The sequence below is a fragment of the Molothrus aeneus genome, chromosome 10, assembly GCF_037042795.1.
Source record: "Molothrus aeneus isolate 106 chromosome 10, BPBGC_Maene_1.0, whole genome shotgun sequence".
Classification (NCBI taxonomy): Eukaryota; Metazoa; Chordata; class Aves; order Passeriformes; family Icteridae; genus Molothrus; species Molothrus aeneus.
In genome coordinates, this window is record NC_089655.1 from 3597038 (window position 1) to 3621173 (window position 24136).

Below are 24136 nucleotides of genomic sequence, written 5' to 3' on the forward strand. Positions count from 1 at the left end.
AGGGAAAAAATAATTACTTTTATTTTTCACTGAAGAGTAAAGAAGAATTTCTGATAAAATACAACAAGGTGTTTCCTATGGGAACATCCATAGCTATGAAGATAGATACTTGGCAAACTTGCTATATAAATGTGTTTCAGGAATTTGTTTGGATTAATTGGTACTGCTGGGGTATTTTTCAAGAGAAAAAAAATGGTTAAAAGATTAAACTTTCCTCACCAAATTTTCTGAGTGATTTAGTGAACATGCATACTTCTCTTTGACATGTTAAATTAATGATATTGCAAAATAAATGGCAGGGCTCAAGGTACTCTAACAAAATATTCTGTCCATATTTTCTTAAAAATATCAAATCTTAGCCATGTTTCCTAAACAGTCTTTGAAAATCTGTTTTTTTAAGTGAAAGAAAATGTCTAAGTCATATAAACATTAAGCAGAAGAAAATATGTACTAGACACTGAGTAAATAGTTGAAAATATCAGTTTAGAAAGATGGTGATTAGATGCATGCTTATTTGCATAAAGCATTTATTTGAGCACAAGTACACAAGAAATTCCATCAGGTTTTTCTAATGGGCAGTTTTGTAAACTATATAACTGAATAGCTCATATTGAAGAAACAATTGTTTTATAAGGTACACAAATTCTCATTTTAAATCAATCAGCATGAGGCTGCATTATCCTTTCAATTAGTGAGATTATAAGGGCAAGGTAGTGCTCCCCAGTCCTTCACCTCCAGTTTGTTTCAAAGTACACAGCTGGGGGAAATCCCTTCTGCTTTGCTCAGCTTCCTGAAGAAGGTGTCAGTGCTGGGTCTCACAGTGTCTGTGGAATGCCACCAGTGCCTCCTTCAGGAGCTTGGGCAGGAGGCACTGCCAGCAGAATCCTGAGAATGACATCCCTGTGGCTCTGCCCACCTCAGTTTCATTACAAGAGGATTAACTTCCTTTTATCCTTTCAGCCAGGGTAGGGAATGCAACCTGTTTCCAGATTCCATGCCAAAACTCCTGTGAGGAAGCAATACCTTGTTTGAGACCTCCATAAGGAGCAGGGAAATCTCTTTTGCTCCCTTCTCTGGGTAATGTTCCTCTGATATTGAGCTGAGGTTCCAGAAGGAAGGGATTAATTTGCACAGTGTTCATCTCCTTTATTCTGTAAATTTAACTGTGGGAGTTTGTAGCAATGCCTCCTTTTCCCACATGCAGTGTATTTTCCTTCCATCCTGCCTTAATTACTCCTTCCATCCTGTATCTATTGGCACTGCAGAGACAGGGTGCATTGATTTTACAGATGGGGGAAGATGTCGTGTGAAGGAGCTGCTGAACTATAAATGTAGAACACGAAACACAAAGAAAGTATCTTTTCAAAAAGCCCTGGTACATAATATGAATATTTTAGAGCTTGATTTAAAGTTTTCTGAAGAGGTTGTGGAGATATTGGAGACCTATCTGCAATCTGCACACCTTCACTTAGTGGTCAGGGATATCAAACCCTTTCCCAGAGATGTTTTAATCATTTCCAGGAAAGCAATGCTGACGTTGAGTAAAGCCAACACATGTGGTAAATATGTCCTAATGCAGAGTCTACTACTGAGGCAGAATAATAATGCTATAATAATAATAATGCAGAATAATAATACAGCAATTCACGTGACTGAATGGATTTGATGAGTCAGTGTTTGCACTTTGCTTTTATTTCCAAAAGCTCTTCCCCAAAATGAATATGCTGACAGACTGCACTGTAGCACAAAGCCAATTTCAAGTGCATATCTATTGACTCCCACAAAAGCAGACTTTTACCATAAAACCACTTATTCATGGCAGAAACAGATTTTTGTTCATTATATTAGAAAACAGAAAGACACCAGGTAACCCAGGTACCCCCAGTGAAGCAATGCCATCCTTCACACTGAATATCTGCATACTGAATTACACACTTGAGATCTACACCAGGATATTTTTAGCAGTGTTTTCTTCTGTTCCTGGTGGTGCAGGGATAATTTAAAAAAAAAAAAAAAAAAAGAAAAAGGAAAGAAAGAAATCAGAAGTGTTTATAGACACTGAGAAAAAGAGCTCAAAAAGTCAACTGTGTAACTTTTTTTCCTATATCACTTAATCAGCTGTGCAGGTAGCTCAGCTACTGAAATTTGAGACAAAGATTTATTAGAAGAAATCAAAAGGAAGCAGCAGTCATAGCAACAGCAATGCCCCAAGGCATCTCCTTTTCTTATTTTAAACTAACATGGCTTAATTGCAGACATCTGTGGATGAGAACTGACATTAGGAAAACAATTAGGATAATAAATGAGATTCTAAAGTAACAGATAAAAGCTCATTCAATATCTGTAAAGATCCCATTTCAGAGACAACCATGGTTTATCCCAGAGTGGGAGAGGAGAAAGGCCCTCTGTGCTCACCTGTGAATTGCCTTCATAAAAAACTCACCAATCTCAGGCAGAATGATTCAACTGCCTGAAATGTTTAATTTTTTTAAATTTACATATGTAATACACATCCTTCTCTGAAGAATTGCAAATATACGTAACTTCAATTTATATGAAATCCACTGCCAACCAATTACAAATTATTATCTTTTATAGGCTTCCTTGTTGCAGGGGCACTACTGCTTAGTTCCTGATTCAAAGTATAATGAAACAGTCTTTCAGAACCTTCCTTTTAGCTCCCTGTTTGTAAGCAATGCAGTGTTTTCTCTCAATACTATAAAAATATGTTCAAAATACATAATAAAAATATTTATAAATATTTAAATATATATATAAAAAACCTATAAAAATATATATAAAAAAACTAAAAAATATATATTAAAAATTATTGGAATCAACAGAAAAAGAGCAATTCTAAACCTTGTAAATTTTTAAAAAACTCTTTCAGGAGGATTTTTTTAGCGATGGAGAGAAAAATGTGTTTTTTAAACTCAAATCAATATCCCTCTCCCCATCCAATTATCATCTATTTTCAGTGCTCTGAACCAGGGTAGTAGGGGCCAGGCTTTGAAGCAGAGCCACAAAGCATTTGGCTGCTTTCAGAATAAGGCAGGAGGGTTGACCAGGGGACTGTGGCTGTGGGAATAATGCTAATGCCATTAAGATTCCCTGCATTTTTTGCCTTCTTTAGTGAGGGGGTATAAAAATGCAGAGTTGTCCACTTTGAAAAGCCTGTCCATGGTCACTTCTCCCTTGGCACTGCAGGACTGCTGTTTTTCCCTAAGGCTGCCTCCCCCTGCCCAAACAAGCTCAGTTCTCTCTCAGCCTCTCCTCATGTGGCCAGAGCTGACACTTCTGCTTGTTCTCCACTGAATTCACTCCAGTTTATCGAAATACTCCTTGTATTTAGGGTCCCAAAGCAGGCCCAGTGTTTTAAGTGTGCTCTAAAAAATGATGGCTAAGGATGGGGGTTAAGATGCTTTCTTGGAACAAGTGGTTCAGTCAGACCACTTTTGTCAACTGAATGAGTGATTCTGACCACTCAGGAGGAAGGATTTTTGTCTCATAGCTGCAGTAAGTGGTGCTATTTGCAGTGAGCCCTTTCCTTTCCTTTCCTTTCCTTTCCTTTCCTTTCCTTTCCTTTCCTTTCCTTTCCTTTCCTTTCCTTTCCTTTCCTTTCCTTTCCTTTCCTTTCCTTTCCTTTCCTTTCCTTTCCTTTCCTTTCCTTTCCTTTCCTTTCCTTTCCTTTCCTTTCCTTTCCTTTCCTTTCCTTTCCTTTCCTTTCCTTTCCTTTCCTAACTTCCCTTCCCTGAACTTCCCTTCCCTGAACTTCCCTTTCCTTTCCCTTCTCTTTCCTTTCCTTTCCCTGAACTTCCCTTCCCTTCTTTCTGCTTTTGTTGAGGATGTTTGAGGATGTTCTGAGAGCACTTCCTAAGCAAAGTCCCAGGAAGCAGAAGATGGAAGCCACGCGTGCCTCTCCAAGCCCTTGGGGGGACACTCTCAGGTGTGCTCTCAGCAGCACCAAGGGGCTGTGCAGGGCTGTGTCCCTGCTCAGGCTCCCTGGCATGGGCACACTGGGCTGTGCAGAGCTGTTTCCCATCCAGGCTCCCTGGCATGGGCACACTGGGCTGTGCAGAGCTGTGTCACATTCAGGCTCCTTGGCATGGGCACACTGGGCTGTGCAGAGCTGTGTCACATTCAGGCTCCTTGGCATGGGCACACTGGGCTGTGCAGAGCTGTTTCCCTGCTCAGGCTCCTTGGCATGGGCACACTGGGCTGTGCAGAGCTGTTTCCCTGCTCAGGCTCCCTGGGATGGGCACACTGGGCTGTGCAGAGCTGTTTCCCTGCTCAGGCTCCCTGGCATGGGCACACTGGGCTGTGCAGAGCTGTTTCCCTGCTCAGGCTCCTTGGCATGGGCACACTGGGCTGTGCAGAGCTGTTTCCCTGCTCAGGCTCCTTGGCATGGGCACACTGGGCTGTGCAGAGCTGTGTCACATTCAGGCTCCTTGGCATGGGCACACTGGGCTGTGCAGAGCTGTTTCCAGGCTCCCTGGGATGGGCACACTGGGCTGTGCAGAGCTGTGTCACATTCAGGCTCCTTGGCATGGGCACACTGGGCTGTGCAGAGCTGTTTCCCTGCTCAGGCTCCTTGGCATGGGCACACTGGGCTGTGCAGAGCTGTTTCCCTGCTCAGGCTCCTTGGCATGGGCACACTGGGCTGTGCAGAGCTGTTTCCCTGCTCAGGCTCCTTGGCATGGGCACACTGGGCTGTGCAGAGCTGTTTCCCTGCTCAGGCTCCTTGGCATGGGCACACTGGGCTGTGCAGAGCTGTGTCCCTGCTCAGGCTCCCTGGGATGGGCACACTGGGCTGTGCAGAGCTGTGTCCCTGCTCAGGCTCCCTGGGATGGGCACACTGGGCTGTGCAGAGCTGTTTCCAGGCTCCCTGGGATGGGCACACTGGGCTGTGCAGAGCTGTGTCCCTGCTCAGGCTCCTTGGCATGGGCACACTGGGCTGTGCAGAGCTGTTTCCCATCCAGGCTCCCTGGCATGGGCACACTGGGCTGTGCAGAGCTGTGTCCCTGCTCAGGCTGCTGAGGGGGACCAGAGGGATGTGCAGGGAGCTCACAGAGGCTCGTGGTGAGCATGAACAGCTCTTCCCTGGCACTTGGGAAGCACAGGCTGCCTTGGTGTTGCAGCCAAGCAGGTGAATGACCCCCATTCCAGGAGTGGCCCCAACTGACTCGAGGGAGGCTCCAAGAGCTGGAAATTGCAGATTCTCCCAGGTGCCAGGCCTGGCCTGTTGGACAAAGCTGAAAAATGGGGCATTTTGCAGGCCACCAAAGTCTGGTTCTAAGCACCACATGCTTCTTGGACCAAGAACTTTGGTTTCAGTATTTTCCTGATCATTCCAGTATAAAGCACAAAAATCTGATGTTTTTCATTAGAAGATGCCAATAGCCTAGGTCACATACTCCATAAGATTTATATGGAGGCTGTTTTCAGCTATTTCATAAAAGCATATTCCAGCGCAATGGCTTGTAATCAGCACTAGGACTTCAGGCTGTTTCATTCACTGTGATTTGATTAATACTTTTTTGAGGCAGACTGGCATGATAGAGTGATTAGACCAAGCCATCCAGCAGTTTTGGAAAGCCCAACTCACTCATCTGTGATTTTATCTCATTACGATAGCTGTATAAATTAGATTTTTAAAATAAATTTCCAACTTGACAGTATTAAAATTTCTTTATTTGCCAGTGTAGTATATTTTATAATTTTCTTTTCCTGGCTTCACTGCTTCATATTGCATTCCATTGCCACAGTGGAATACATGCAGGGAAAAAATTGGTTTCCTGTGTTTAGAAGGTGTCTGAAGTAACAGCATAACAAATTACACCACAATTATTTATTTCATTATTTTGCTGCTTGTGAAATGGCCAGGCATGAAGTACTACCTGCTGCTGAAGGACTGGGATGTATTCCAGAGTTTGGAAGTAATTTTTTGCTTCCCTGTAGAATATTTGGTTTTGCACTGGGGCCCAGTACAGATACTGAAAGATGGTTTAGAGGAATAGACATGTGTCTGTGTCCCTAAGCTGGATTGAAATTGGGTGACAATTAAGATGACCAACAAGTGCTGTTTAAATCTCAGGAACAACCAAGCTGAGACCATAAGTCTTATCCTTCAAAACAATGCTTGATGTGTTTATGTGTTAAAATTTAAGGAAATGCAGCTTAGTGAGGGTTTGCAGACATCACCAATCTTATATTCCAGAATGTATAAGAAAAAATAAAAGTTACTGAGTACTTTGTGTGGACATTTACAGTTGGACATGTGTATTTTCTGTATTTTTCTTGGAAGCACTTGAGCCCAGTTGCAGGATCCTTGAATTGTGGAATTTATGAAATGCTGTGTTTTCAGGAAGCGTTTTCTTTGAAAAATCTAACTGCCTAATGGATTAATTACACTGGCTACACATTATTGTGCTCTTTGTGGTGTAATGCCCCCAATATATTTTGGTTTGGTCTGTCCAAGTGCCCTTGCTTGAGTTAAACATGAGGATTACTCACTCATTGGGGTGCACATGGGGTGCACATGATGCAGTTCAGGGTTGCAAAACAGAAACAGTGTGGACAGTTCTCCACAAAGTGCCAGGGATTCACCCTGTAGGTTTGGCCATGCAAGGTCTCTCAAAACAAGGGTTGTTTTCTTTGAAATGTCAGCTGCGTGTGGCTGTGATGCATCAAATGCTAATGAGGTCAGGGGCTTGGCAAGCTGTTTTTCCTTGGAAGGCAGGGCTGCATAATACTTTTGGTGGTTGGAGATGCTCAATAAGGTTTTCAGTCTTCCAATTTATTTACTTTCAATTTTGGTTTCAGTGCATTTAACCTTCAGAAAACATTTGTGCTGTCTGCGGCTTACAAAAGGAAAGCTCCCCCCTGCAGCCCCTTGCTGCATTTATCTCCTGCTGTGTTGCTACAGTATCTGCAATAATAAATGTATCTGTTTGAAATAGAAGTAATTAAGTGCTTGTTGAAATGCCTTCTGGAACAAAGCATTAGCTTTTGCTTTCAAAGGGGAGATATTGCCCCAGATAGCAGTTCACCTGGCCAAGGACAAAATGTTATGGTTAAACATCACTTTCTGCTTGCTTCTGTGAAACAGCAAGCATATCTGCATTCAAGCACTTCCATTTCTAAATGCACCAAAACAAGGATCTCCCCAGAACTGAAAGCACCATTGTTGCAACTATACTTTTGTTTTTAAAACAGCCCACTCATCCTACCAGTTTGCTGTGATTTATTCCTTTGAACTTTTAAATTGAAAGATACAACAACAGAAAAAAATAATTGGGCAGACATTGATATTTGCACACCAGACTTCTGTCTCTAGAGGCATGGGTTCATCCAGCTGTACATTTGTAAACTAAAGCTGAATTTGGCCATCCTGCAGTAATCCCTGGTTGTCCAGCTCTGAAATTCATATGTGATTTGACACGAATGTTGTCATCCTGAAAGTATGTTGTAGCTGTGGCTGTTGCTTTTCAAAGCTGGTGGGTGTCAGGGAAATCATAAAGATCCTCATTTTCCCACCATCTGGGAAAAAGCTCAAGGCCAAAAGATGAAGGAGAAGAGGTGAGTTCCCTGCCCAAACCTGTAGATTGCTGGTCCCTCTGTGTTGCACAGGCCACGGCCCAGGTCCTTTCAGTACTGTCAAGGTCCTGGCAGGTTGTACAGGATTTTCTAAGTACTGATGGGATAAGTTAATAATGGCAATCATCAGTCCAGTGACTAAGGGCTGTACATTTTCTTAATCTGAACCTACTAGGAATGCTCAGTAACTATGCCAGTACATCCTCTGTGTATCTTACATGAAGTGTTCTGTTTTCAACACTAGATACAAGCATTAAGAAACTAATATTATCATCTTGGTTTGAAAAGACAGATGCCTGCTAAGGAAGGCAGGAGCCTCCCCTGAAATGGAAAATGTAACTCTCTCTGAATAATTATAATTTTGAAATTAAGGGTCTCTCAGGCAAAGATATAGGAGTAGGAATAACAGTTCTTTATTATGGAAAAAAAAAAAGCAGTAGTACAAAACAACCCTGCCAGAGTCAGAGCAGGCCCTGTCCCCTGTGTGTCAGGGGGTGGCCCAGCCCCATCCCATGGGGGCTCAGCCCTCCTGCAGTGCCAGCTGTGGCTCTGCTGCAGCAGGGATCCTGCACAAGGGGGGAGTTTTCCTCTGCAGCTCCAGGGCTGCTGGAGATGGGCCTGGGCTCCCTCTGGCCATGCAGGGCAGCAGAAGCTGCTCCTCTGGCAATGCAGGGGGCAAAGGCTGCTGTGCTGTGCCAGGCTCACATTGGATCCAGGTAGGAATGCTTGGCTCCTGCCCTGGGCGCAGCATCTCCCCATGGGATGATGGAATTGGATCAGCCCTGCAGGGACACTCAGTGGCCATGGACAGCAGAGATCTCCTGCAGGGAGGAGTGGCTGGGGGAGAGATAAAGAAAGCTGCCCAATGAACAGAAGATAATTGCCCCACCTCTAACCAATGGCAATACCCCCAGCCACATCTTGTATTTGTAACCTAAGATAACTATGTATTAGGAAATGTGAAAATACAGATTAAATACCAAATTGCCTGATTTTTCTATTTTCTATCCATGTCTCGTTTCAGAGTGTGTTTTAAGAAGCCTCTATTTATCACATATATTTTGCAAATATATATTTTGCCAAGAGTATTTATCAACATTGTTTTGGCTTTCATTCATGTTAGAGACACAGAAATTACAGCAACATTATTTCCCATGACTGAAATTTGGAAACACCATTTGAAAACCACACGGGATATAAAAACCAGCCACTGTAAGAGCTGTCTAACACTGTGCTGTGTCTCCCAGATCTGTGACAAGGAGTGGCACTACTACGTGGTCAATGTGGAGTTCCCCGTGGTGACGCTGTACATGGACGGGACGACGTACGAGCCGTACCTGGTGACCAACGACTGGCCCATCCACCCCTCCCACATCGCCATGCAGCTCACAGTGGGGGCCTGCTGGCAAGGTAAAATCACACCAGACAGCAGACAGCACTGCCAGGAGTTCAGGCCAAGGAAGAATCTTGCCTGTCTCGCTGATTGTGTAGGAAATAAGCTGCTAAAAGATTGATGGTATAAAATCAGGTGTAAATCCAGAGTTGTTAATGAATCAAGTCCAAGGATAAAATGGACAGGATATTAACAGGTTTTGCATTTTCATCACCTGAAGAAATATTGGATACAGTTTGTCTATTCAGTGTGAAAGATTGTCTTCTTTATCTTTCGTCCTCACTTAATTGTTTCCCTTGTTCTCCCACCTTAAGCAAACTATCTAGGTACTAAAGAACTCCAGCTACCTCTTCTCAGTCCCTGCCTCAGATTTTACAGCTCATGGCCCAGTCCTGGGCTCTTCACATTGGATGTATCTCACCAGCAATTCCAGTAATTCACTTGATTCACCCTGTTGTACACCAGAGGTAAAAGTGAGAGTAAAATAAGTCCAAAAGTCCAAACCCCTGAGCCATATGGGCATATATGGTAATATTTGCTTAAATATTACCTTTCTCTGTTTTCTACCCTTTATAATCCAATTCTTCTCATTCTTTTTACCTGGTCCTTGCACCACTTTCTTTCTCTGTTCTCTGCCTTACACCTGAAGTGCTCCTTTTTCTCTGCTTGTCTTTTTTGTAAAGTTGTCTCCATTACCCTTCCATGTTGATTTTCTATTTACACTGTCTTTTTTCCACTTAAAGTATGAATTGAAGGAAACTATAATTAGGAAAAATGCTTTACCATAGATTGTGTCTCTTCCCCACTCTTTCATGTAGTCTCACTTTCTCCATTATCACCTTGTTTGCCAATTTGATCTCTGCTTATTTGCAAAATTTGGACATCTTATGCGTGGCAGGGCTGTTCAGTGTTAATAGCACTCAAAGCAAATTCAGCTGTTAGATTATGAGTGGGGTAAAGATCCAATCTTTACTTTGATGACAACATGCAGAATGAAGCTGCACTAACCTTAAAAACAAAATTTCATAAGTTGACAATATTGATAATTATTGGAGGTTTGATCAGCTGGTCGGCATTGCACTAATCCCATATACTTGGAAAAGTATAGACAGTTTCTTGTCTAGCTGGTGTTTGCATGTGTTGATTTTTTTTTAATTCTGCAATATTGGTGCAGTACTTTTGCATCAAAGTTCCAGAGTTAGAAAATGCAAATCTAATTTGTAAATTTAGTTCTTTCCAGACATGAGCAAATGCCATAGAGGCTGTGAATAATCATGGAGTACTGCCTTCAGAAAAATCACCATTTCTCTGTATCTGTACTAAAACAAATTCATTTTAATCCCTTACTGCCTATTTATACAAGGTTCTTCTGCATAGGTCAACATAAATGTTCTTGTGCATTATTTGTATTACTTCTGCCCCTGATCTTCTTTCACCCACGCTCAGTGTTTTCGTTACTCTCTAAAAGCAATCTTTAGTGTTTTGGGGTTTTTTTCCTAGAAGTCTTGTTATTGCTGGGAATCCTCTCCCTCCAGCCCTCACCTGAATCCCAGGTTAATCAAGCTGCAGGTGCCAGTCTGGGGCCCGTGGAGCAGTTTGGGTGACTGTGCAATGAGCCCAGCCTGAGCAACAGCTGTGCCAGCTTTGCCACAGCCCTGCGTCCGCGGGGCTCATCTGCCCCCAAGGCAGCTGGGAACAAAAACAATCATCTTGCTCCCTTTGCACCTCTGGCTCCTTGTCTCAAATTGGGAAGAGAAGGAATTGAGGCAAAACTGCTCACTTAGGCTCCCAATACATTCAGGCCAGGGACTATATTTCATATTTAAGCTGTTAAAAAATAAAAAGTGGATATTGTTTTCCAACATTTTTATTTTTGCCTGGGATAATTTGATGGCTTAATTAATAACCATTCAGCATAAGATTCTTCTTCCTTTTTGGTGGAACACCTAATTTAAACTACTGAAATCATACGTATTTACTGCAATATTATGTTATTGCTCTTTTCATAGTGACAGAATTTGAGTTCCTCAAAAGTGGAAACAAATTTTCCACCTAATGAAAATGCTAAGATTTATTAATACAGTGTGCTGAAGATTCTGATAAACTATCATGTGTGAGGCAAAAAGATAAACTTCTAATGGTTATGTGAAACAAGATTTCAAGATACTGCTTTTGACAAAGCTTCTCATTTGGTACATTTGTTTTGATCACCTCAACTATTTTACATGAATGGTGTGGAAAGTCACTTTGTTAATAAGATGCAGCACTGTATTTCAGTCTGTGAAATAGTAATTAATTAACATAGAAAATCTATTCTATTCTAGTCAAATCCTTCTAGTCAAAACAATCTATTCTAGTCAAAACAATAATTTTCAAAGTTTGTATATTTCAAGAAAAAGGGGCTCTATGAAATAAATATTTTAACTATAAATACTTTCTGTGAAACTGTTATTGTCTACTTAGGCTTATACATATTAGCCAGTAACAACAGTCTAAACCTCTACATTTTCACAACATTATAAAGGTGCTTTACAGCATTCTGTGGTTTATTTCAGTAAAAGATATGGTGATTTTGGTGTCATAAGCATTCAGGAGTCTCCTTGTTAAGAGGATATGAAGAATTTCCAGCTCTGGTTTGCTAAGACTCCTTCCTTTCTTTTCATTAAAGTACTGGCAGAAAGGAACACTGGTCTCTAACCTCTTCCTTCAGAAAGGGCAAGATCTTCTTTCCTGTCTTTACTAAACCACTTTACAGTTCTGAGTACACAGCATCCGTTTGTCAAAGTCAAATTATTTGAAAAACAGTCTCCCCTCAGACAAGTAAATGAATCAGAAGAAATAACATTCCTTTTTTTTATTCTGATTTGCTGACAGCCAAAAGTCATTGTGGCTGTGGGGCAGCTGAAAGACTGGCAGGGAGCAGGAGGAGTGTATTTAGAGGACTGTGAAAAGTCAAGAACAAAAATGGCAATTTGCTCTGTTAGCACTAATAGGAAAATCTGCTACTGCTATGAGGGATTTACCCTCTTGTAGATGAAAATGTTCAGTTCTGGTCTGGAAACTGGGAATTGTTCTGCTGCTTCTTTAGGAGCCTGAGTGTCCTCTGGGATATGACTGACTTTGAGCCCTGATCTTTCCATCCCTTGCACTGGTCCCCATCCTGGGGCTCTGTAGCAAGCACCATGCCTGCACCTCCTCCTTGTCTTCGTCAGAGTTATGGCCTGAAGGAATCTTGGACATGTAAAATTCTTTTCTTTAAGATTATTATTGCCTACTATTAATATTCCAATACCTGAGTAACTGTTTTCTGAGTTTTATAGACTTGTTTATAGCATCCATTATGAAAAGTTCGGTTGTTTTTTATTTCTACCTTCAGCTTCTCAAGTGAAATATAAGAGCAGTTTAAGATCAGTGCTGTTCTCCTGACCATAACATGAAAACAAACTGAATGTGCAATTCCTCAGGCTTATGTGACAAATTCAAACTTTAGCCTATGGTGTGCTCACTTGGTTTGTCTGTGGCATAAGCAAATCTCTCCTACATCTTTACCCTTTCCCTGGCAATGTAAAACTCTTGCCTGATTTGTTTGTTCCTGATTTTATGCAAAATTTCTTTAAATAATGTGAGTTGAGTGCTAGGGCTCTCCAAAAAGTAGGGAAAATTAGCCTTTTCCTGAAGGGCATATTCTTGGAGACAAGCAGGGAGTGAAGATGGTTGAAAGAGCAGAAAGCCAGCCTTTAAAAGTGATGGAAAAGACCCTTCCTAGGGTCTGTCAGGCACTGGGTCAAGTTTACTGCAGTCCAGGAAATGGCCCAATTACTTAAAACCAAGCCTGGGGAATGGTTCCCAGTTCTGATGACACTCTGCACATGAGGAAAGCCGCATGATTTGTTCTGGCGTAGTCAATATGAACTTTATCTACTAAAAATTAGGTATACTGTATGTTACTGTGGTATAATTTTCCTTTTTAAATCTAAAACCCTTGGTTCTTTCTTCAAGGATCTTATGAAACAGAAGATCCAAGCAGAGCTACCTCATTGATTTAGGGTCCTTCACAATGGTTGGTCTAGAGTGAATTCTTTTTTGTGCAGCTGATGTTCAGTACTGCTATACTTGAGTGGGGGTGGTTTATTTGAGGGTAGCAGTTTAAGCATTATCTTTAGGCTAAAGTGTTGATGTTGGTTTGGTAACCACAGTAAAGTGCCAGCCTTCATGCATGGCAAATCCCAACTTATTCCTTAGCTGGGATTTCAGTGCTGGGAGGCCTGGGAAAAGGTAAGGCTGACCACAAAGCTAAGCAAACTGGGCTCCTAGTGAGGCAGAAACAAACACCTGGTACAGCTGTTCCTGGAATTAGCCCTTTCTGTAACCTCATGAAGTTTGACAGCTTTCTCTGCAGGTACATATGGTTAATTATATAACTTAATCTTAACATCTTTAAAATTTTGTTCACATCGCTGGTATGGTGATGATTGTCAAGGTTGTGATTTTGATGGAGGTCAGGTTATTTAAGGCCAAAGTGCTGCTCTTTCTCTAATGGTGAAAGAAATTTTCAGGCAGAATTACTCTCTCAGCATATCTAAAGGACAAAATTGACTTGCTTGCACATCTGTCTCCTAGAGCAAAAGAAACACCACAGAGAACAGGAGGGAACCACTTCCCTGTGTCTGAACTGCTTCCTCCCTGAATGGGTATCAAAGCAGACATGGTCCATTGGGAACTCCCCAAGGTTCTCATTACTGCACTTTTTCTTCTTTAGCATAAAAATACTTTAAGATTTCCTCATTTACCTTAAGAGTCTCAAGTCTTTTCAAAAAATAAAAAGATGCAGCAAGGCATGAGAGTGACCCATACTCTGTGGGGATAAAGTGCAGTAGATGATTTTTCCACAGGTCACTTAAAAAATCTGCATCAGAGCAAGAACAGAATCAGATCTTCTGTTCTTATTCTCCCTTTTAGGTTTTAACATCCTATTTAATTCTCCTGAGCAATGTAAACAAATTGTTAGCTTGTCCTGGAGCACACTTTACAAGAGCTCACCCCATGAAGTTCTCCTCTGAGTTCATTCTTTCTGATTCAGTTTATCTGAGGACATAGCAAATGGACCCTTTTACAGAGTGAGAAACTTCTTCCATTAAATCAAGATTTATAGGTTCCCACTCTGATCCCTTTATTGCTATACATTCAGGGGCAAAAGCAGACAGAGGAAGGAAGCAAGTGCTCTTGCTGCATTGTCCTTTGTGACCGTGTTCACAGGGGTTTTTGGATTGGGGAAGAGACGAGGATCTGACTCCATGTTTCAGAAGGCTTGATTTATTATTTTATGATATATATTATATTTAAACTATACTAAAAGAATAGAAGAAAGGATTTCCTCAGAAGGCTGGCTAAGAATAGAATAGCAGAGAATGATAACAAAGGTTTGTGGCTCGGACAGAGAGTCCGAGCCAGCTGACTGTGATTGGCCATTAATTACAAACATCCAACATGGGCCAATCCCAGATGCACCTGTTGCATTCCACAGCAGCAGATAACCATTGGTTACATTTTGTTCCTGAGGCCTCTCAGCTTCTCAGGAGGAAAAATCCTAAGGAAAGGATTTTCCATAAAAGATGTCTGTGACAATCCTTCTCATCCAGAGAAAGATGGGGCAGATTTCACTGCACTTCAGAGACCTTTGCTGAGTTTCAGCTGTAATAGAAGTACAAACACATGTGGAAGGTTTAGTTTAGGAGGGTATTTTCTTGGAGAGCTGAATTTGCATTCAAATCTGTTACCCTAGATATATGCCCCATTTTTAACTGAATTTCTGCAGGGAGAACTACTTACCAGCACTAAAATATTTTTTGGAGAATAGGGATATAGGTTTTTTGAGCAACATTTATCTATTGGCTGGATTGTGAAAAATTGTATCGTGTTTTTATTATCCTAAGAAAAATCATCATCAATACTGTAAGTTTTACCCACTTTGGGTTTAAGGATGTATTGCAAAGACATCAGTTGGCATTTGGACACACAAGAGCAGGGAGCCCTTAGTGTTCTCTGAACTTGGCCTACTTCAGATAAAGCTTTAAAGCCTAAAGCTGTTTGAGTGAGGTTGTTGGGTTATGATATCTACCCAGAGCACAGGCAGACTTAACATGGGACATGTTTGATGACCAACTTATGATTAATTTTTATCTGAGTGATATAAAAGACCCCACTAAAACTTTTCTGTGCTGAGAAATGTCATGTCACCTATTGGGGCTACTCCTGAAATCTGTGTTAAGTTTCATCCTGTTTTACAGCCAATCTACTTGTCAGAGAATTAAATCCAGCTCCCCAAACTGCTGTAATAAAAAGATGGGATAAATTTGGAGGCTTGGACCTGAGGACTTCAGAGCCAGAATGTCTTTTGCCTGCTCCCAGATTCAGTCAATCTTTATGTTGGAACCCTAAATACTCAATTGTTCTTTAATGATCTGGCTCAGTATAACCAGAGTCTAGAATATCTTTAAAAAATTGCATCTCAGTTGGAAAGTCTCTTGACTCTTGACCATTTCCCATGAAAACCTCATTGTGATTTGAGTGCCTTGATAATTACTTGCTCATTATTAGGATAGGACAAAAAGCCTGCAAAATCTCTGAGCTCCATAAAGTCACTTGTTTTGACGTGCCTGATTGTTCTTTGGAGATTGGTAAGGAAGGCAAGCAGCACTTTACATCTGTGTAATCAAACCTACAACTGCAAAATGCAATGCTAATCAAATTCTGTCACACTTTATATCAACTCGATGCAAAATGAAAAACAAACGTGTCATGGAAACAGGCTCTGCTTCTTTAATGAATGCATTTCAACCCTATGAAGTCCAAACCCTGGGATTCTTCAGGATTCCCCCTGGATTCCCCTATGCTATATCTAACAGATATATTGTTATATCTAGCAGAAGCTCTCTGTGGCTGCAACAAGAGGTGATTGCCAGGTAACAGTTCTTAACTCCCCTAAATTGTTGTTCATCTGGCAGCCTTCAACTGTTTATAACAAAAGATTTGTTTTCCTCCATGTGTCTAAGGAGTCATCCCCACTGAACTGCCCCCAAGACAGACAGACATCTGCAACATACTCAGCTAAAATTAAGTAGGTTGGTCTTCTCCATTTGATCTGGTGTGTTTGAAATTTCAGGGAGCAGCTGTAACTGTGTCTGTGCCTATTAATGTCTGTGCCAAGAACTGATATTGTAAAGTCTTGCTTTCACTGGCAGCGTGCTCCCACCCCACTGAGGGGCCTGTGGGGTCTCCTGCATGTCCCTGGCTGTGCCCCTTGCTGTGAGCTCAGCCCCAGCTGTGAATGGCACAGGAGGCAATCAACACTCACAATGGCTCGGAGGCTTTTAGGCTTCTTGTGGGAGGGGAAAACCCTGGCCCCAGTGTAGGAGATGCCTCTAGGCTGCAGCTAATATCATGGGACACTACCCATCACCATACCCTGATAGCTCTAGCTATCTAGTTATCTATTATCTAGATAATTCCAGCAGCAAAAGAGATGAGAACCAGCACAGAAGAATCTCAGTCCAGAAAACAGTAATTATTTTAGCAAGTGAAAGGTATGATGGTATGATGCATGCTACTTCAACAATGACTAAGGGGTGAACAGTATTATAGTGAATAATTATGGATGTCATGGTTCCTCTGGATGCCTCCACAGTCTGCTGACACCATCTTCCTTTTACAAGGGTTGAATTAATGCCAAAAGCCACCATCCATCCTCCTGTATCTGCCAGACTTCAGAAGTGTTGGTGCATGCTGGGTCAGGTGTGAAAAGCAATGCACAATTTTGTCAGCAAGATCTGAACAACCCTGTGGCCTGTGCTCCCTCACAACTGTGATGGCAACCACAACATTTACATTTAAGGAAGAGAAAAAAATCAGTAGCCGCAAAAATTTTTCATGGAAGGAATTGTAGTAAGAATAGTTGATGACTAAACTATAGTGTAGTTTCAGTCTTTTGTGTTACAGACATTAACTTAATTCCCTGGAAGCAGGGAAGGTTCTGTTTTCCTCTCTTGGCTCTGTCATTAATTAGCCTTAACTACTTAACCATCCTCCAAGAATTAGCATTCACAGCATATTAATCCATAGCAATCAATAAACATAGTGCTGAGTGAAACACAAGATACAACACAGTTGAGGACTAGGTTTTTTGCATTCTCTCAGAATTTACCAACATCTTCTTGGAGATGAGCTGTATCTGAGCAGTTAGGAAAGGGCAAAAAGACCCCGACAGCAAGGAGGTCCCATGAGCCTTGCTGAGGCAATCCAAGTTAACTGGTTATCCTGAGCTCTGAAGAGAAACTGGAGATGCTGTGTTACAGAGCTATTGCAAATTTCCATATACTTGACTATTGTCACTGGAGCTCCATTCTGTTCTCTGTGTAATCTATTTTGGCCTAGCTTTGTTATCCCACTGCTGCTTAGGCTCACTTTGGTGCCAGAACCAAGACCTCAAAGTGCCTTAAAGCAGTAAGGGGCTGTTGGGAGCATCTCAATGCTCAATTTAATGAGTGTATTTCACATTTAAATCTTTTCTCAGTTGTTTCTTAGCAGGTGGTAACACCAGTGCTGAGTCAAGTCCAGGCAGTGGAACTGAGCATCCTCCTGCCTAGTGAAGCCACTGACTCTGAGCTGCCTGTCAGCTGCATGGGGAGCATGAAATGAATCCTGCTCAGGGTCAAAGAATCTCTATTTGAAAAATCAGTATTTAGAAGAATTTGGATAATATTCTGTAAAGTGTTACTATCAGCATTAGGTACAGTTATCCATTGTGCTTAAACATGCAATGGAATTATCATGTTCATTCTGGATTAAATATATTTATACTCATCTAGTCTTGGGAGCTCAGAATTTCAGACTGACTAGGATTTGGAGATTGGCCATCCTGGGCTAAATTTCCACCCACTGAGAAGCTGAAGTCAAATACTCAAAGAATATCAGATTGCAGAAGCAGAAGGAAGCAGCTTCCAAACACACCAATACAATTGACCCAAATATGAATAAAACATTTTATCAAAGCTAGAAAGCAGGATTTGTAGGAAACTGGCTTTAGGCCATTCCTTTAATTTTAGTGAGAGTTTTGGGGTTTGTTTCCCAGTTTTATTGCATTTGATTTTGTCCATTTGCAATCTCATAATTACTGGTGATGGGAACATCAGCAGCTAACATACCCCACTGAGCTGAGAAGATTCTGAAATGCTGAGACAGAAGAATATCAAAATGACAGCATGCTGCAATTACAAGCAACTATAAGAAGAGACAGATATAATGATTTCTGTTCACCTTCAAGTTCAGAATTGGCAGGTATATAATTTTGTCTTTAACACTGGTAAAAGTTGCTTATGGAAGGCTTATTTAGCAATCTGGTATAAGATAATATTCTCTCTTTAAGTGTTCTTGTTTTTTCATGTGATTAAAAGTGTTGGTGCTGGTGTTCTCAGTGCCCTGGATGAACAGGCACATCCTGTTTTACACATACAGTGACAAGAACACTACAGTAGGGTTAGTACTTTAGCAAGAGAAGTTCCAGGAAGAGCAGCAGGGATGTTCATAGTCTACAGGAGATGTTGTGTTACAGAGCTATTACAAATTTTTATATACTTGACTATTGTCACTGGAACTCCACTTTGTTCTCTGTGTTAGTCTACATAATCTACAGTGTTAGGTGGAGGATGTAAAGAGAAGTCCTTGCTTAGCCTGGCAAAGGAAAATGATGCAGATGTATTTTGACCGCTCACATTTCCAGTTGGGAATAAAAGTAATAAAACCCCCCCCTCAAGGGTAAGTGGTTGATGGAGAGGATTGCTTGGGGGCCTCTATCTTCAGAAGAGTTTAGAAAGCTGAGGAATATTCTCAAGAATAGATTAGGTCCAGCTGTATTTATCTTGGGGCTGGGGACAGTGCCTCATCCCTCCGTGTCCCTGCAGAGTCTGCTGTTAGTTGTTCACATGCATTGTCTCAGCCTGGATCCCCCTGTCATGGCCATGGCCATGGTTCTGCAGATTTTCTCCACTCACAAAGTATGACACTGGCTACTCCCAGCTATTTTTCACTCACCGTTTCTTGAAATACTTGGGGATTTTTGTTTCAATAACAGTTGATAGCCTCTCCCAAGCAAATATTACATCACCTCCTTTACAGTTCAGTGTTAATCTCTGCACCTGCACAAACACCTCCTTATTCCTGTGAAGAGGGTGTGTAAGCCTTGTTCTTTAAATGCTCAATGTTTTTGTAGTGCCTGTATTTTCAGAGTATTTTAAAAGCTTATTCCTGGAAACACTCATATTCCCTTCCATGCTTTGATGTTGGTGGCTGGACAGGTGACTTTAAACAAGAATTATACATCTCCAAGATGGTAATACCTCCTTGTGCAGCAGCATTTCTTAAAAGTGTGGCTTGGACACAGTGAATACCCTGCGCATTTAATGATTTATAGGCAAATCCTGTATCACTGCTAATGAGCTAGCAATGTAATTGTAAGTGCTTTGTCAAGAATACCAGAGAAGAACTAGTCCACAGTGGAAGAACACCCAGTAGCTGTTCATGGATGCTTTGGTTCATTCTGCTTGTTTCTGTCAGGCAAAGCCTCAGCACTGAGTTCTTTGTTCTGGCTTCTTGTCTGATCTTTTTTATACATTTTGATGAGTGTATTTCACATTTAAATACATTTACTGGTCTGAGCCTTCTTCTTATTTGGCATCTCCTCAGAATTATTAAGACCTACTGGCAGACTTACTATAGGTTTCTAAATTTCAAAGTTCCAGGATTAGTGTTGGTATTTTAGCCTTGGAACTTGCTGTCTTCACAATTCTGTAGTGATATGAGAACATGAAACTTCAAACAAAATGTGATTCCTTCTTCTTCTGTAAGCTCTTAAATGATTTTGTCTCCTTTTTAAGGAGATGCTTGCATTTTTTTTTTTAATTCAGCAAACCTTTTTTTGTCCAGTTATATTACTGCTGTGTATGTACTTTTAAAGAGAATGTAAGTAGATAAATATAATAGATAAATATAAATATATTTTGGCTGAAAAGCCAATGTCCCCATAATGCACTATTGATTTACCAAATAATTACCAAATAATTGTCTTGGTAAGTATTAGAAAGGTTGAAATTTATCTGTCGTATATGTGAAAGTTTCTAGGAAATCTCAAATGTCAAAAAAAATCTCAAAATTCTGCAGAGGAAATTTCCTGTGTAGTGGACAAATGAATGAGAGTGGACAAGAATAATTTCCCCTTGGGAACCTTTCTTTGGGGTAAGAAAAAGAGAGGCAGTTTGTGCTGTAGTGTTTAAAAAAAAAAAAAAAAAAGAAAAGAAAAAAAAACCAACAACAAAACAAAAAACAACACCACAAAAAAACCAAACCAACCAAACAAACAAAAAACCCCTTCCTACTTCTCTGAAGAAACAGCCTGCTTGGACACCCCTTTCCTGCCGGTACACCTGTGTGTATTTTCTTCACTATATAAAATAGCTCGAGTCTTCTTCATAATGCTCATCCTGCAGAGACTGGAAGTGAGGGTTTTCAGGCCTTTAGGTAACAACAGCAGCCTAAAGAAAATCTGCCCCTTCATCCCTATCCAACTCCAATCCACACACAAGTTAAAGTTCAAGTTTGAGCTGTCTTGCCTGCCAAAACCAAGTTGTCTGATACTGAAGCTACAAACACTGTAGAGATGAGTTATCTACCAATTACAACACCTTATCAACAGCTTATCAACTGCTAATCCAATTAGTCTGCCTGGCTCCCTGCTCTGTGGCTTCCTTGGTCCTCCCAGGCTCGAGGCAGGCAGTAATTCACATGCACTGAGAGAGATAACACTGCAGGAAAGACAAGCTCTAAAAATTCTCCTAAAGGAGGATGAGTAAATCACTAACTGTCCCAAGAGTAATTGAGATGCCAAGATCACTGGAGCAGGCAGTCTGTAATCACGTTTTATTGACAGCTCCTAAAGATCAGTCTTCCTTCGGAGCTGCCTGGAGTGGAACCAAACTGAGCGTGTCTGCAGGTGCAACACAGAGACAGGACCAGACCTGGCACCAAGTGCTGCACCTTGGGTCAGGGACAGCACTCCCAGCCTCTCAGAGAGGGGCTGTGCACAGTTCCCTGCTCACTGCAGGAATTGCCAGCGTGTCCTCAGACACAGCCCAGGGAGGTGGCAGTTTGTATACAGAGAGCCACCACTCTCAGCTCATCTGGGGCTGTGTTCTTGGGAGGACAAAGGCAGAGGTAGCTGATCTTGTCATATCACACTTGCAAATACTGCTTTTTTATAAATAAATCTTGGACTTTAACATTTATTAAGTTAGTGTTTGAGAACTTAAGTAAGATCATTTTTTTAAATCATCTGCTTCCTTGTATACATTTGGGAAGCCATGTTTCATCTCTGGGTTTGCTGTCTCAGCTTTATAAACACCTGAATACAATCCTGGAAAATCAAGAATCTTAAAGACAGCCTGCTACCAGACACCACCCAACAACCCACAAAGACATTCCACTGTACCACAATAAACGGGATCTCAAATCCACTTGGCTGAGATGAACAGAGATTCTTTAAACATGTTAAAACATAAAGTGATTTCTTACATATGCAGTTTATGTGCTGCTACCAATAACCATTTTGCATCCTCTTTTTTTGCAGGAGGTGAAGTCACCAAGCCCAGGTTTGCTCAGTATTTCCATGGCAGCCTGGCCAGCCTGACAATACGGCCGGGGAAAATTGAGAGTCAGAAAGTGATTTCCTGTCTGCAGGCCTGCAAGGAAGGCCTCGATATTAATTCTCTCGAGAGTCTTGGCCAAGGAATAAAGGTGAGGGATGAACTGACATCATCTTTGATAAAAATTTAGATCTGATTTATGAAATGGAGACCCCTAGGTAGAGTACACACAGTGTAAATGTACTCCCAGAAGCAATGTAATTTCCCATAAAATCATGCAAAGAAAAAACAGAACACTAAAAGAGCTGTGACACTGCAAAGAAAAATGTTTCCGTTTTTGCAGAGCTAGATGATCAGAAAGTAAGGCACTGCTGATACTTCAGAGCCTGTATGAATTGCCAGGTTGTGTTTTCATGCTTATTTTGTTACTTCTACAAAAACAGACATGATTCTAAAGATTTATTGAATTTTGATCTCAGGTAGTTTTAAAGCAGTGGAATACATAAGTCCTAATGAAATACCATTCTAAAAATCGGTGTGTTCAAAGAGGACAACTTTATGGTACATGAAAAATGAACACAAAAACCCCTAAAGGCAAGAAATTAAACTTTTAGATTTGAATATAAGTCATTCTCCATCTTCATTATGCATATGACTACTGGTAATGTAGAGCTTTTTCTAAGATTGGAGAACAACAGACAGGGAAATCCTGTTTCAGCTGACCTAGTGGCTAGATGGGTTTTGCATTCATTCAGATAATTCTGAAGTTCTGTTCTTTGGATACACATGTAGGATGTTGGCTATTCCAATGCTCACATAAGCTGCATTGTCAGTTTTCCTTTACTGACACCATTATTTGGTGGCAGTGTTCTTGTGCTCAGTGTAAATGAATTTGTGAAGCTGCGTCCTAGCACACAAATACCACTTCCAAAGGAGCTGAGCTTCCCTTCCAGCCCAGAAAGCTCCTTTGGGTGCAGACAATGCATCCTGAGAAACTGAACAGGGGTGTTTTGTTGTGGGGTTTTCAGAGGGGAGGAGGACGCTGCTGTAACGCTTCATCTGGAACATGCAGTGGGAGTGCCATGGACAGCATTTTATTAGCCAAACCTTTCTGTTGTACAGACTGACCTGAAATGCACCCAAATAAATGCCTGTCTGGGTGATGATAGGTTGCAGTGGTGTCGTATAGCTGACACATTTTGTGAAAACGAGTGTAAAAATGAAAATTGAAAGTGCGAAGCTAAGGAGGAATTTTGCTAGCTCTAACTTTTACACATGAGGAAAGACCCCAAAGAATTATTTAATCATCCTACCAAGGACATCATTAAGAATTTCACATTGCTGCTTCTCACAGCAACAGGACACAGGGGCTGGTTAAAGCTGTTTTTAAAAGGTAACACATACATGGAGCAGGTAGGGATTTCTGGAACCCACGTGTGTATGCCTAATAGTGAGTTCTTTGCTGGGATTTTCCATTTATTAAAGTACTGTACACTTAGTCTATGGTGCTTAAAAGCATAGTAATTCCTCACCTGTTATTGCCCTCTGAAACCTGAAAATATTTGAGTCACCCCTGTTTCATGGGCATGGGAAAATCCCTCTTCTACCACCCACTGCTGCTCCAGCATTTGTGACTGGCTTCTTCACTGCACTGGCAGTGCAGAGGGAAAAAGGAAGACAAGGAATTGTTTTCTGCCTTTTCATGCTTTTGCAAACTTTTAAAATATCTTCATTTTCTGAAATACAGATAGTGGGGTTTTTTTTTTTTAAGTTACTGATGTTGCTTTTACTGCCTCAGCAAGCCAACAGTGAGAGCAACAGAAGGAGGCAAAAATGAAAGGAGCAAAGAGAGAGAGATTGTGGAAGGGTTTCTTTGGGGGGCTGACAGAAGGAAGCTCAGCTGAAAGCAGAACAGTTGCCTGACCTTGAAGAGAAAATGAGAGGGAAAGGTGTTGTGGTGTGAAAAACAAACACACCTGATCCCAGACAGGCAGGTGTGACAGCTGCACAGACAGTGGGTTCTGGGGGGCTGTTTATGTGGTGCTCTGCAGATTCAGTGTTGGCAGACTGATACACACTTTGCACCACGGAGATTCACGCTTTAACCACCTAAGAAAGAGCAGTGTAGCAGCAGTTTCTGAGACAATAGTGTCGGACTGTTTTTGGGCTGCAGCCTAATTTTCAATATCTGTAACAGCTCTCTGAGACACTGTCTAAACTGTTGCTATTTTTAGCTTTTTTAATGAGAAAGACAAAAATGGCTCCGACTGGGCCTTTCTCTGGTCCCTTTGGCAGCATTCCAGCTGTTTTGCAGCTGAGCTATTAACTGGCTAGCTAGAGTCTCCTTTTGCTAATTTCATTCTCTACTGTTGCTAGTTTAAAGAGAGGAAAAAGAAGTATATGCAGGCTGGGATTCATGTTAGTCCTCCTCTTTGTTGAAAAATACCCTTCAGTGTGT

At 41.3% G+C, this 24136-nt stretch overlaps 1 protein-coding gene across 1 annotated transcript in view; it reads left to right on the forward strand.

Annotated features, from left to right (window-relative positions):
• The window catches only part of CLSTN2 (calsyntenin 2), a 193287-nt gene that overhangs the window by 149569 nt on the left and 19582 nt on the right, over positions 1–24136 (forward strand). The window contains exons 8-9 of the mRNA XM_066556816.1: positions 8844–9006; positions 21663–21829. Coding sequence (XP_066412913.1) covers positions 8844–9006; positions 21663–21829 — 330 coding nt within the window. The remainder of the gene's footprint in view (positions 1–8843; positions 9007–21662; positions 21830–24136) is intronic.